Source organism: Heloderma suspectum, chromosome 1 (assembly GCF_057233095.1).
Source record: "Heloderma suspectum isolate Gila_16-S chromosome 1, 16-S_ref, whole genome shotgun sequence".
NCBI lineage: Eukaryota > Metazoa > Chordata > Lepidosauria > Squamata > Helodermatidae > Heloderma > Heloderma suspectum.
In genome coordinates this window covers 373,341,828-373,356,717 of record NC_139458.1, presented here as the reverse complement: position 1 = coordinate 373,356,717, position 14,890 = coordinate 373,341,828, and the positions used below count along the sequence as shown (strand labels likewise).

Genomic DNA, 14,890 nt, shown 5'->3' with positions numbered 1-14,890 from the left:
AAACATGCCAAATGTCAGGCAGTTAGGTCCAGTGGCTTTTGTGCTAGTCACAGGTAAAATTGCTATTTTCAAGAAACCCTGTCAAAGCAAAGAGCTATAATTTTCTTGTGCTTCCACATGCATGCATGGAATTTGGGGACCTGGCAGCCCCCCATAGAGCTGACTGAGCCTGCCAAATTTCAGACAGTTAGGCCTAGTGGCTTTTGTGCTAGCCACAGGTAAAATTTGCTTTTTCCAAGAAAATCTGTCAAAGTAAAGAGCTATAATTTCTTTGTGTTTCCACATAAATTCATGGAATTTGCAGACCTACCAGGCCCTATGGAGCTGACTGAACTTACCAAATTTCAGACAGTTAGGTCCAGTGGCTTTTGCACTAGCCATGCGTAAAGTTTCCTTTTCTCAAAGTCTAAAACAAAAACTGTCAAGTCACCCAGGAGACTAGGGATCCTAATCAGAAGGTGTTTAAGGTGATCGTTAGGAGGTCACTATCCCTAATCTCTAGTGTAGGGTTGTTGTTTTCTGAGGTGCAAAAAACTTCTCTCCCCCTACTTTTCTTTTCTGCTCTTACATGCCCACTGTTGGGAGGTGCCGGCAATGAAATTTTGAAGAGTGAGAAGGAAGGGAAGAAAGAGCACCATGTGAAATACTGGTATTTCACACAGCACCTGCTTTTACTGCCCCAAAGTGGAACCTTTGGCTTCTGCAGAAGTTTAGTAGCTTCAGTACAGCAAAGGATCCAATCACCCTCCACAGACGTCTTTCTCCCCCTCCACTTTAATTTCTCCTAAATAGCTGTAGAACTCCAATTATCCCAAAGGGAGGGTTAGGACTATGTGGCATCATGATCAAGGAACTGCTAAGGCTTTTAAACAGGTTTTACAGTTTTAAAAAAGCTAGAAAAAGCCCTCTACCACCTCACCTCATAAAGTTAATTTAAGTATGTGCAATCCTTGCAAACCCTGCTCAGCCTACTAAATTCCTCTGAAGTACTACCTCTCTGAAAGGAGCCACTTGGCTTAGGGAATTCTCTCTGCCTCCCCCCCTGCATTTCCAATCATCATTCTTCTTTTCTTCTTCCCTCCCCTCCCCTCCCCTATCCTGTTTTTTCTTTCTTTCTCTTCTTTATTCCACCCAGAGCATATCTTGGGGAATTCTTAAAGATAATTCTTTTTGGCGGCAAGAGAAGTTCTGAACGGTATTTGACTTTATACAAACAGACAAGAAGGCTGGTTTTTCTCCCTCTCCTCACTCAAGTCTTTGAGAAGAATGGTTGCAGAGAAACAAATCGGGGGCTGTTTTGTTTGTCAGTTGCCATTACACAGCAATAGGAAGGGCTGTAGCTCAGAGGTGGAGCACATGCTTGGCATGCAGAAGGTCCCGGGTTCAATCCCCAGCATCTCCAGGTAGGCCTAGGAAAGAATCCTGCCTGAAACCCTGGAGAGCCGCTGCTGCCAGTCAGTGTCAACAGTACTGGGCTAGATGGACCCAAGGTCTGACTCGGCAAGGCAGCTTCCTATGTTCCTATGAACAGAAAGCTTTAATAAAAAATAGGAGTTTGGGGTTTCTTTTTTAAGTGGAGGGGAGATAAATGCTGTTCATTTATACAAGCCTATGTATGCCAACATTCGCCAACATTCGCTGCATCATGGAGAGCAAGAGAATTCCAGAAAAACGTTTATTTCTGCTTCATTGACTACGCTAAAGCCTTTGATTGTGTGGATCACAACAAATTGTAGCAAATTCTTAAAGTGATGGGAGTACCAGACCACCTTACCTGTCTCCTGAGAAACCTGTACGAGGGACAAGAAGCAACAGTAAGAACCGGACATGGAACAACCGAGCGGTTCAAAATTGGGAAAAGAGTACGACAAGGCTGTATATTGTCGCCCTGCTTATTTAACTTATATGCAGAGTACATCATGAGAAATGCCGGGTTGGATGAATCACAGGTCGGAATTAAGATTGCCGGGAGAATTATCAACAACCTCCGATATGCAGACGATACCACCCTAATGGCAGAAAGTGAAGAGGATCTAAAGAGCCTCTTGTTGAGGGTGAAAGAGGAGAGTGCAAACGCTGGTTTGAAACTCAACATTAAAAAAACTAAGATCATGGCATCTGGCCCTATCACTTCCTGGCATATAGAAGGGGAAGAAATGGAAGCAGTGACAGATTTTACTTTCTTGGGCTCCAAGATCACCGCAGACGGTGACTGTAGCCATGAAATTAAAAGACGCTTGCTCCTTGGGAGGAAAGCTATGGCCAACCTAGACAGCATAGTAAGAAGCAGAGACATCACCTTGCCAACAAAGGTCCGTCTAATCAAAGCTATGGTTTTCCCAGTAGTAATGTATGGCTGTGAGAGCTGGACTATACGGAAGGCTGAGCGCCGAAGAATTGATGCTTTCGAACTGTGGTGCTGGAGAAGACTCTTACGAGTCCCCTGGACTGCAAGGAGGTCCAATCAGTCCATCCTAAAGGAAATCAACCCTGAGTGCTCATTGGAATGACAGATACTGAAGGTGAAGCTCCAGTATTTTGGCCACCTAATGCGAAGAGAAAACTCTCTGGAAAAGACCCTGACGCTGGGAAAGACTGAAGGCAAAAGGAGAAGGAGACGGCAGAGGATGAGATGGCTAGATAGCATCACCGATGCAATGAATATGAACCTGAGCACACTCCGGGAGAGTGCGCAGGACAGGAAGGCCTGGCGTGCTATGGTCCATGGGGTCACGAAGAGTCAGACACGACTGAACGACTGAACAACAACAACAATGTATGCCTACTCAGAAGCCCCATTATGTTTAATGAGGCTTACCCTCAGGAAAGTGTGCATAGGATTCCAGCACAAGTTACTTTTGCAGGGAGGTTTGCACCTTGAAGTTCTGCATGTTTACTCAGAAATAGGTCCTGAGTTGTGAGCATGGTACTGCAGGCTTAATTCAGTGCCTACCCAATTCTGTCTAATGAATTGACTACCATTTCAGCTCAGTCCTATGCATGTTTTGTCATTTGTGGGTTTGGGGGGGGGGTTGCACGAACTCCAGCTTCAGTGGTGAGGGAAAGGCACTTAGTGCATGCTCAGAGTTTCTCCATAACTTAGCCCTCGTTTTGAAAACAGACTCATTAGCTGAATCCTGGTGAAGTCTTGGCACAAATGAATTATGGGGAGGAAGATACAATGAGAGCTTGTGCATAACAAGGAGGAGGTAGAGAGCAGTTGCACAAAACAAGACATCTGTTCTTCTGAAGAGTTGCTAGAGGATGGTAGGATGAGGAGGGATGGTTGCATGGAGGAGAATAGAATTGGTAGGGGGAGAATGTAAGTGCTCAGTGGTGAAAGAAAAACATTCTGCACATGCTCAGAGGCACTCTCTATTTAAGAACTTAAGAAGAGCCATGCTGCATCAGACCAAGGTTCATCTAGTCCAGCATTCTGTTCACACAGCGGCCAACCAGATGCCCATAGGAAAGCCACAAGCAGGACAAGAGTGCAATAGCACCTTCCCATCCATGTTCCCCTGCTGCTAACATTGGTGAAATGTAAAGAAATTCCAGTGATTCTAAATTTTCATGCATGTATATCCTTCAGACACTTTGCAGGTTTCTTGCCTGGGGGACACCTCTAATGACCTGTACATTTTCATACAAATTTACCCAAAAACTATTGAGGAAGGGGTGAATGGAAGGGAAAGCAAATCACTGCCTCCCCCAAACTGGAGAACTCCCCTTCCACATGAACTGTTGCACCTATCCTTCTGAAACGTTGCTGGTTTCTTACTTAGGGACAACTGTAGGCTGTCTGTAATTTTCAGAACATGGGGTGGGAAACACAGGGATATCAGACACCCCTTGACCGGGGTCATGGTAAAAGGCACACCCCTGGGTAGGGCTAGCATACCTGAGATAAATGCAGGGCACACAACAACTATACCACGGAGAACCTGACTTAAGGAAAATAATTGGACTTAAAGTAGTCTCAGGAAATCTGTTTTTTTCACGAAAAGCTCCAGGGTGGCTGCAGGATGGCCATGATGTCATGTGCCCTGAACAACCTTGAAATGGAGCCAGCTCACAGCAAATTGACGATGGAGACAACCCCCTTGTCCTAATCAAACACTTGTCCACTCTACAGTCTCATTCTCTCCACACCTTTTGAGGTGCTTCTTGACCTTTCTATGGCCATAACTTAACTGAGGCTAGCTTTCATTCTCCTGACTTGCCCTGACATCAACAGTGTTGCATTGGTAATTAGGGCTTCGGTTATTACGTGTCCCAGTCATTGTACAAAAGCATTCCTTTACTTTGTTTCTCTGAGTAAATTCAGAACGCTGTTTAAAATGTTCTGTATTGGCTGAAGAGTGGTAAAAGAAATAACATGGTCTGTTTTCTAGTGCTGCATTGAGGAAAGTGTGAGCTGTTGTCATTAATCGATGACTGTACATTACTTTACATTCAGTGCTCTCCAATGTTTAATGTACTGTATGTATTTTGCAGTTTTTGTCAAAATACTTTCCTATTCTTTGTTGGGTGCAGCTCACCATCAGCTATGTTGAAACAATGATGCCCTCTCCTGAACGTCAGCAACAGTTGAAGCGTCAATATTGTTTTGAATGTGACTGCCTTATGTGCCGTACACGAAACAAGGTTAGTTAAGCCCATCTCTAGACTGTGTAATATGTGCCAAGACTTGTAGTTTCAGTCTTTGCTCCTGGTACAATCAGAATCTAAGTGTAAATGTTCCTTGCCCTCATATCTGCTTATGTTCTTACAAAAGACACATGTGTATGAAAAAAGAGTAGGAAAGGCAAAAAAACTGATACTGACCCAACTTGCTTGCTCATAAAAATACAGGAGCTGGGGTCCAGAGAGACCTGGTCACATGTAGAACACATTTGTGTTTGTGTTTGTGTAGTACATGTGCATATATCTGAACACTCCTCCCCAATGATCCCTTCACATGATGGATTAGATCATAGAATTACTATGACTGGATTACTGCAATGCGTTATACGTGGGGCTGCCTTTGAAAACGGTCCGGAAACTTCAGCTGGTCCAAAATAGGGCAGCAAGATTGTTAATAGGGACTGGCCTGCGAGTTCATATTACACCAGTACTTTTCCAGCTGCACTGGCTGCCAGTCCATTTCCGGGCCCGATTCAAAGTGCTGGTGTTAACATTCAAAGCCCTTAATGGCTTGGGGCCAGGTTACCTGAAGGATCGCCTCCTCCCATATGTGCCTGCCCGGACCTTAAGATCATCATCAGCGGCCCTTCTCCATGAGCCCCTGCCAAAGGAAGTGAGGCGGGTGGCTACTAGGAGGAGGGCTTTTTCTGCTGTGGCACCCCAGCTCTGGAATGAGCTCCCTAGTGAGGTTCGCCTGGCGCCTACATTGTATTCCTTTCGGCGCCAGGTGAAGACCTTTTTATTTTCCCAGGCATTTTAGCATGTTAGCTTTCTAAATTTTTATCTTTGCTGTTTTAAATCTGTATTTTAAACTCCTGCACTGCTGCTAGATTTTATTGTGGTTGTATTGTTATATTGTGGTTTTAATGTTCTGTATATTTTAAATTGTTTTATTGTGTGTTTGGTTTTAATTTTTGTGAACCGCCCACAGAGCTTCGGCTATTCGGCGGTATAGAAATTAAATAAATAAATAAATAAATAGAATCATAGGGTTGCAGGGGGCCTACAAGACCATTGAGTCCAACCCCCTGCTCAGTGCAGGAAGCCTGATACCCAGGTGGTCTCCCATCCAAGTACTAACCAGGGCTGACCCTGCCTAGCTTCTGAGATCAGACGAGATCAGGCACATCCAGTCAGTTTATTTGCATTGCTTTATTCAATATTGAATGGATTGATTAGTATTTTAATATGCATTTACCTAGTGACACTATGGTTATTTGTAATTGTTCCAATTGTGTGTTTTTTAATTGTTACATTTATTGTACATTTGATATGTTGTGAGCAGCTTTGGGCACATTTTTGTGCAATAGCCACATAGAAGTAAACAGATGTTGATGATATTTCATGGGGAATTGCTCCAAAGAACCCCTCAACCTTAGGAGCCTAAGATGGGACAGGAGTAGAGATGGGTGAATCTGTCACACTTGATTTCACTCAGGTTCTCATTTTTCCACTGCTAAGTTTATTCCATCCTGTTTCTGCACTGGATTGCAATTTTTTTTAGACTGCATGAAAATTTGTACAGGTTTTCATGCACATTTTTCAAAATGTATGCATTTTTGTACATATTTTCCCAACATATACATTTTTGCCTAGCAAATTTTCCATTGAATAAAACGTCTTTATGCATATTTTCCAAATACACAGATTGTTTGTATGCATGTTTCCAAATGTATGCATTTTTTTGTGTGACTGCACTACAAACTTTGGAAAAGTACAAATTTCAACTTCCAACTTTTATGTTCAGGTCCAGGAAGTGCAAATTTGGTAAGTTTGCATTGAAGTGCAAACCAAACAGATTTTTCAACCATCTCTAAACTATCACTGGAAGGGGAGGCTGAAAAGCCACTGTGCATGCACAGCATAAGAGCTACACTCTGAATTGCCTCTGAATCTACCATTGGAGTAAGAAGGGAGTAAAAATTAAGTAATGTCCCTATAATCATGCCATGTCAAAACGGACAAAAGCCAGTACTTAAAAGAAAAAGGATCATGGTAGATTTATTGACACATCTAAATATATGCTTAAGCTATGAATTGGGTACATTGGTACTGGCTGAGTAGTATGCACATTTCAGACGCTTTATGTTTGAATTTCTTAATCCTCAAAAGTTCACAAGTCCCCCACTTCTGAGGTTGACACATTCAGTTATAGTGATAGCTTTTGGTAGGTGATAGATTTTTGGAGAGATCTTTCCTAGGTTTACACCAAGTTCCATCTAAAATGGCATTCAGGGTCAGATCTAGGGGTTTGGGCATGCAGACTCTAGACACTTGCGTATGAAGGGCTCAGAGGCATCTGAAAAGGTTTAAAGAGTACTAATTCTGCTGGACACCCTGGAATTTTGGCAGAAATATGCCCCAAGATTGAAGGGGCAAGAATGTGGTGGAGTACACTAAATTATAAAGGCTGTTATTTCCTCTTTATCAAATGAAGAAATAAGATCTACACAGTTGGAAACCCAGTCCTTGAAATTACTTGAATTACACTTACTAATGTTTAAGTCTCACCGGGTACGCTTTCAAATAATGAAAATAAACAATCCTCTAATTCTTCCTACAGCCTTTCTTTTTGAAGGCTTATGGTTTGTCTCCCCTTGCTTTTCTTCTCTTTTTACAAAGGAAAATTATATTTGTCTAGTGATAAATTCCCCAGGGGTCTATGCTACTGCAAAATATTTTGCCGGCTTTTATAATGCTACTTTATCAAGAGGATATTAAGGGCCACATGTCCAATACGGTTTTTGGCTGAGAGCCTCAGACAAGATCTAATCTCAACTAGTCTACATTTTCTTGGTAATTAAGGGTGCTCTCTACTTATCTCCCTGAATGTATTTCTATATCATGAATTAGCTCAACCAAAACATATTGATAACATGCAGGAACTCCTGGTGAAATGCTATAGCCTGTGGCTTTTCCAGGCAGATTTTTTCCTTGACAATATTTTGGTCAAGCCTAACCCCTTTGTGTTCATTTCTGTTTTGCCTTCTGTGTGCAACTACGGAGCTGTACTGGTACAATTACACTGATTTCTTTTTACAAAATGTTACTCCATGGGCCATGGATTTCATAAAGCTGTCAGTTATTTTTTCTGTATGCAATATGTTGGGCCTGAACTCTTCCCTACAATGATTTATTTATTTTAGTCCTTCATCTAGTTGCCTACACCTCCTTTGGGGTAGACTGGAATTAAACACACCAGTCCCTTTGCTGTAAAGTATTATGAGTGAGTCAACACTTGTGGCTACTGAAAAATCAATTTGTAACCAATTTCCTATCACAGCTGTTTTCTGATTATTATATATGTGAATTGATGTTGCCCTTTAGTACTTTTTATTGGTTTCATTTGTAAGTTCTATCAAAGGCATCTTGTGAAAGAGGTTTAGACCCAAATTTGCACAAAGTGTACTGCAGAACGATATTGTTTGAGTATCTCTAAATAAAATTATTTGGCTAAAAATAATTAACCTTGGAGCATTAGGGCTTATTTAGCTGTAGCCATTAGCCACTTCAGCAGCAATATCCTATGAAGTAATTCCCACTAGGTTCAAGGGGGTTTCTCCCAGGTGAGTAAGCATAAGGTGGCAACCTTACTGATTCACAACTTTTTGGGAGTGTTGCAGTTACTGCCAATGAACTGAAAACAAGTGGTGAAAACAAGTGGTGATCCAATAAGCAGTGCACAGTTCCTAAATAGCTTTTCAACTTGATCATAAATGATCTGGAATTAGGAGTGAGCAGTGAGGTGACCAAGTTTGCTGCTGACACCAAATTATTTAGGGTGCTTCATACAAAAAAGGATTGTGAAGAGCTCCGAAAGGACCTCTCCAAACTGGGCATCAAAGTGTCAAATGCAGTTCAATGTAAGCAAATGTAAAGTGATGCATGTCGGGGCAAAAAAATCCCAACTTCACGCATGCACAGATAGGATCTGAACTAGCAGTGACTGACCAAGAAAGAGACATCAGGGTTGTGGTGGACAGCTTGATGAATATGTCGACCCAGTTGTATTTGTTGTTTATTCGGTCAGTCACTTCCGACTCTTTGTGACTTCATGGACCAGCCCACGCCAGAGCTTCCTGTCGGCCATCACCACCCCCAGCTCCCCCAAGGTTGTATGGCTGCTGTGAAAAAATGCAAATTCCATGCTAGGTATATTTAGGAAAGGAATTAAAAACAAAACTGCCAAGCTCATACTGCCCTTGTACAAATCTATGGTGCGACCCACACTTGGAATGCGGTGTACGGTTCAGGTCACTGCACCTAAAAAAGGATATTGTAGAGTTGGAAAAAGTGCAGAAAAAGGCAACTAAAATTATCAAGGGACTGGAGGATCTCCCTTATGAGGGAAGGTTACAATCTGGGACTGAAAAGGTAAGACATGGTAGAGGTGTACAAAATTATGCATGGTATGGAGTAAGTGGAGAAAGAGACATTTTTTCCCTCTCTTATAATATTAGAACATGGGGTCATCCCATGAAGCTGATTGGTGGGAGATTCAGGACAGATAAATGGAAGTACTTCTTCACATAGTGCATAGTTAAACTATGAAATTCACTACCACAAGATGTAGTGATGGCCTCCAATTTTAACTTATATGCAGAGTACATCATGAGAAACACCAGGTTGGATGAATCACAGGTCGGAATTAAGATTGCCGGGAGAATTATCAACAACCTCCGATATGCAGACAATACCACCCTAGTGGCAGAAAGCGAAGAGGATCTCAAGAGCCTCTTGTTGAGGGTGAAAGAGGAGAGTGCAAAAGCTGGTTTGAAGCTCAACATTAAAAAAACGAAGATCATGGCATCTGGCCCCATCACTTCCTGGCATATAGAAGGGGAAGAAATGGAAGCAGTGACAGATTTTACTTTCTTGGGCTCCAAGACTGTAGCCATGAAATTAAAAGACGCTTGCTCCTTGGGGGGAAAGCTATGGCCAACCTAGACAGCATAGTAAGAAGCAGAGACATTACCTTGCCAACAAAGGTCCGTCTAATCAAAGCTATGGTTTTCCCAGTAGTAATGTATGGCTGTGAGAGCTGGACTATAAGGAAGGCTGAGCGCCGAAGAATTGATGCTTTCGAACTGTGGTGCTGGAGAAGACTCTTACGAGTCCCCTGGACTGCAAGGAGGTCAAATCAGTCAATCCTAAAGGAAATCGACCCTGAGTGCTCATTGGAAGGACAGATACTGAAGCTGAAGCTCAAATATTTTGGCCACCTAATGTGAAGAGAAAACTCTCTGGAAAAGACCCTGACGCTGGGAAAGACTGAAGGCAAAAGGAGAAGGGGACAGCAGAGGATGAGATGGCTAGATGGCATCACCGATGCAATGAATATGAACTTGAGCACACTCCGGGAGAGAGCGCAGGACAGGAAGGCCTGGCGTGCTATGGTCCATGGGGTCACGAAGAGTCGGGCACGACTGAATGACTGAACAACAACAAAAAGGGGATTAGACAAATACATGGAGGATAAGGTGATCAATGGCTACTAGTCTTGATGGCTATATGCTACTTCTAGTATCAGAGGGCATGCCTATGTACACCAGTTGCTGGGGAACATGGGTAGGAGGGTGCTGTTACACTCATGTCCTGCTTGTGGGTTTCCCACAGGCAGCTGGTTGGCCACTGTATGAACAGAATGCTGGACTAGATCAACCTTGCTCTGATCCAACATGGCTCTTCTTATATTCTTATATACAATTACACTTAATATGTAATTTATATAGCCTTTTCTGATTGCAGGGTTTGTGCTGAGGAGAGTGGGAACAAGTCTTTTCTCTGAACTCAGGTTTTGTTCCCTCTGAAATACAAGACAATATTTTCTTATCTTTCTAAGAACATCAAGTCTCCTAAGTGAAAGTATTGCTGCTGAATATTTGCACCAGTTAGCTTTTATACTAAAATTACAACTCACCAACAGCATTACAATGATAGCTACAAAACTAAAATGACACATTTAGCAGCATCTCCAGCAAGAGATGCCCATAAAAAGTAACCTCACTGTGGAAAAATAGTAACATTTGTGCATAAAATACAGTGGGTTGGATCCAGATTTATGCTGGATCTGCACAGCCCCTCCAGCCCTCCCCCTGAAAATGCTATTCAGAGGGTAGGTTCACATGATTAAGCAGCCCATCGTGGCTTATTTAAGCCATCATGGGCTGGGTTGTGGACAAGTGGCCATTTTAAATATTCAAGCCACTAGGGTGGGTTGCGGTGTGTGCCAGGTGGCTTTTGAATATTCAAGCCACAACTACCGCTTGTTGTGTCATCCGAACCTGGCGCGGGGTGGGTTGTTCGCATGATTAACAAACCACCCACAGCCCTAAAAAAGGTATTGGGTTCTGCATGGTTTTTTAAACTATGTGAACAACCTACCCTTGCCAGGTTCAGATGACAGAACAAGCCATGATTGCAGCTTGAATATTCAAAAGCCAGCTGGCATGCACCACAATTCACCCTGGCTTAAATAAACCATGGTGGGCTGCAGTGATTGTGCAAACCGGTCAGTGAGTCAGGAAACCCTGATGAATGTGATGAAAGGAGTGAGCTGTGGTGAGGGGAGGGGGTTCCCGAAAAATTGGGCAGAGAGGCTTTCTGCAAGCGGAGCCCTTCCTCATGGAAGGCAAATCCTGTATCCAATCTTTTGTCAAACCCCTTACTTTAAATTTGTCAAGCTAGAAATCCAGGTTAATGCTGGTGTTAAAATATTTTTGTAATTCCTTTATGTTTTCCCCCTTATCTTATGTGTTAAATGGTAGGTCAGAAATTTTCACATTTTGGTTTTGTAGTATTGCAAGTAAAGAATAATTCTAGAGAATTACAAAGGTTTCTTTAGTCCTTGAACTCTATTAATCTACCTTATAAATAGCATTAGGGGGGAAATGCAAATTCTAAGCTGGCAAAGGAATACTTTGTTTTGTCTTCAGATAAGTAATTAAATGCTTTGTTTCTACAGCAGTTATCTCCACAGAGGCAATTACGGTTGTCTTTCACAGAATGTGCAAGTCATCAACATCACTTTAGAATCCATACCTTGAATAACTGCTTTTCCTGTCGGTGATAATGAACCACTATATCAATAAACTCATATATGTTAAAAAGAAAACAACAACAAAACCTTACCTGTCACATTCTGCAATGTCTGGCAGCCTACTTCACAAGTGTGAAATTAATATAATTTTGTTGTCTCAAAATATCAAAACTAGCAGCAGATTTTAGCTTAAAGCTCTTAGTGCCAGTGGCTACGCCTCAGGGGAGGCATTCTGCCTTTTGGAATGGGGGGGGGGAACTGCAGAAAAGATGGGAGACCACCAAACAATCGGTGGTCAGGGAAAAGGGAATGGGGCCAGGGGAAGTGGGTGTGGCCATTTGGGGAACCTTGGAAAGCCAGGTTTGGCCCCCAAGTGGTCTGGATTTGCCCCCTGGGCCTGAAGTTCTGAATTCCCGATTTAAACTGTGCTGAGGAAATTCTGTTCACCTCACCACCATACCATCTTGCAATGTTGAGTGGGTGAGTTGGATAGGCCTCAGGTGGAGCTTCTGTCCCCACCCTTATGGTTCACTGAATCAATTAAAGATGCTCCCTTTCATCTCCTAAAGGTGCCTCCCGGTGCTCACTAATTTGTCCTCCCACCTCCCCTTCCCCCTTGACCTGCACTGGATGTGCCATTGTGGTGGTCTAGTCTTTGCTCAGCTTCCCATACCCAGCACTTAGCAAAACAATTTTGTATACTGTGGTGCATTCCTCAGAAAAATGTTGTGTCCCTCATGTACATCATCATCCCAATATAGGTGTGGCAAGCAGTGTTTGATCTGTGGTAGTAGGACAACGACTTCAGCAACTTGTTCCCCTTTCTCCCGGCCCCATGCATGAGTGCCTTGGACTGCAGGAAGATCAAACCAGTCCATCCTCCAGGAAATAAAGCCAGACTGCTCACTTGAGGGAATGATATTAAAGGCAAAACTGAAGTACTTTGGCCACATAATGAGAAGACAGGATACCCTGGAGAAGATGCTGATGCTAGGGAAAGTGGAAGGCAAAAGGAAGAGGGGCCAACCAAGGGCAAGGTGGATGGATGATATTCTGGGGTGACGGACTCGACCTTGGGGGAGCTGGGGCTGGCGACGGCCGACAAGAAGCTCTGGCGTGGGCTGGTCCATGAAGTCACGAAGAGTCGGAAGCGACTGACCGAATAAACAACAACAACCAAATGCCCAGACTCTATGCTATAGCATGCATGACCAGATGATTTTTACCACCCCTGGAATATCACACTGAATTGCAGTAAACTCTGCTCGTGCTTGAACACAAATAGACTTGCTTTTTCAGTTTCCCAAGTCATTCTCTCCCAGATGGATCAGTGTAACTTGAGGTGAGGAGCCACTGCAAAGCCAATTATGGAGCACAGGGAGCAGCTGGTTCCACGCCGTGCCCCCCAACCCATTCGATACTTGCAATCAAACTGATCTTGATTTGTGAGCCTATACTGGCCTCCTGTACCCAGAAGAGAATATCATAGCCACAGACAAGCACACACTTGGGCTCACTAGTCAGTCCAACTCCTGACAAAGTAAAACAAATTGTGACATGTAGTAAACAAGACAGTGCATGTGCTGACTGTAATTGATATAGCTGAGAATGTCTGAACTTTAGAAAACAAGAACCAAGTTTAACTAATTTGAAGAGTGAGATATGATTGCAGGATACCCCACCTGCCAATCCTTTGAATTAACTGATGATTAAGACCCATGTTGATGGTTGCTGATGCCACCCCTGTATTGAATGAGTGTGTCCCCAAAAACCCCACAGGGCCCCCAGCCAAGTTAAGTGCTTTTTCAATCACTGCCTCAGACTGGAAGTTGATGGTGTTAGGTTTGCCTGCCAGAAGGGAAAGCCTTCACCATTTCTCCCTGGCCTACCACTGGACATAGGAGAACATCACTGCATGTTGCCAGCTGGATAATTTAACCCATTCTAGATTGATCTGTCTTTGAATAATGTAAGTAAATGGCAGATGCAGTTCAATGTAAGCAAGTGTAAAGTGATGCATGTTGGGGCAAAAAAACCCAGCTTCGTGTATAATCTGATGGGATCTGAGCTAGCAATGAACGACCAAAGAAGAGATCTTGGGGCTCTGGTAGACAGCGTGATGAAAACGTTGATCCAGTGTGAGGCTGCTATAAAAAAAGGCAAACTCCATGTTAGGCATAATTAGGAAAGAAATTGAAAATAAAACTGCCAATATCATACTGCCCTTATACAAATCTATGGTGCGACTGCACTTAGTATACTGTGTACAGTTCCGGTCACTGCACCAAAAAAAAAAAAGATACTGTAGAGCCAGAAAAAGTGTAGAAAAGGGCAACTAAAATGACCAAAGGGCTAAAGCAACTCCCCTGTGAGTGAAGGTTACAACAGCTGGGATTGTTTAGCTTGAAAAAATGGCGAGTAAGGGGAGACATGACAGAGGTGTACAAAATTATGCATGGTGTGGAGAATGTGGATAGGGAGACATTTTTTCTCCCTCTCTCATAATACTAGAACCTGGGGTCATCCCATGAAGCTGAGTGGTGATAGATTCAGGAGAGATAAAAGGAAGTACTGCTTCACACAGCGCATCATTAAGCTATGGAATTCACTACCACAAGATATAGTAGTTTGGCCACCAGTTTTGATGGCTTTAAAAGGGGGTTAGACAAATTCCTGGAGGAGAATGTTATCAATGGCTACTAGTCCTGATGGCTATGTGCTTTGTCCAGTATCAGAAGCACTGAGCCTATGTAACCCAGTTGCTGGAGAACATGGGCATTAGGATGCTGTTGCACTGATGCCCTGCTTGTGACTTCCCAGTTGACAGCTGGTTGGCCACTGTGTGAACAGAGTGCAGGACTAGATGGACCCTTAGTCTGATCCAGCATGGCTCTTTTTTTGTCCTTATGTTCTTAGGTAACATCTGTCTCTATCTCCATGAAGAGGTTTTTGTTATAGGGTGGCTGAGAAATAAAATAGATTGGAGATATCCCTCTTCTCTAAGGCCCTACCCAATCTATCATCCCTTGATGCTGCTACTAGCTGACCTACCCTTAAAGCAAGGGTGGGAGAAGGCAGATCTGGAACTACTAGTAGGTCTCTGGGTGATTAGAAGTAAATTGGCAAGGATTTCTCACTCCCAACTGTTTAACAACAGCAGCAACA

The 14,890-nt window shown here is 43.1% G+C and overlaps 1 protein-coding gene across 11 annotated transcripts in view; it reads left to right on the top strand.

Annotated features, from left to right (window-relative positions):
- SMYD3 (SET and MYND domain containing 3) overlaps positions 1 to 14,890 on the top strand; it is a 551,565-nt gene that overhangs the window by 412,769 nt on the left and 123,906 nt on the right. For all 11 annotated transcript variants that reach the window (XM_084828282.1, XM_084828281.1, XM_084828283.1 and 8 more), the window contains one exon: positions 4,537 to 4,647. In XM_084828282.1, coding sequence (XP_084684408.1) covers positions 4,537 to 4,647 — 111 coding nt within the window. The remainder of the gene's footprint in view (positions 1 to 4,536; positions 4,648 to 14,890) is intronic.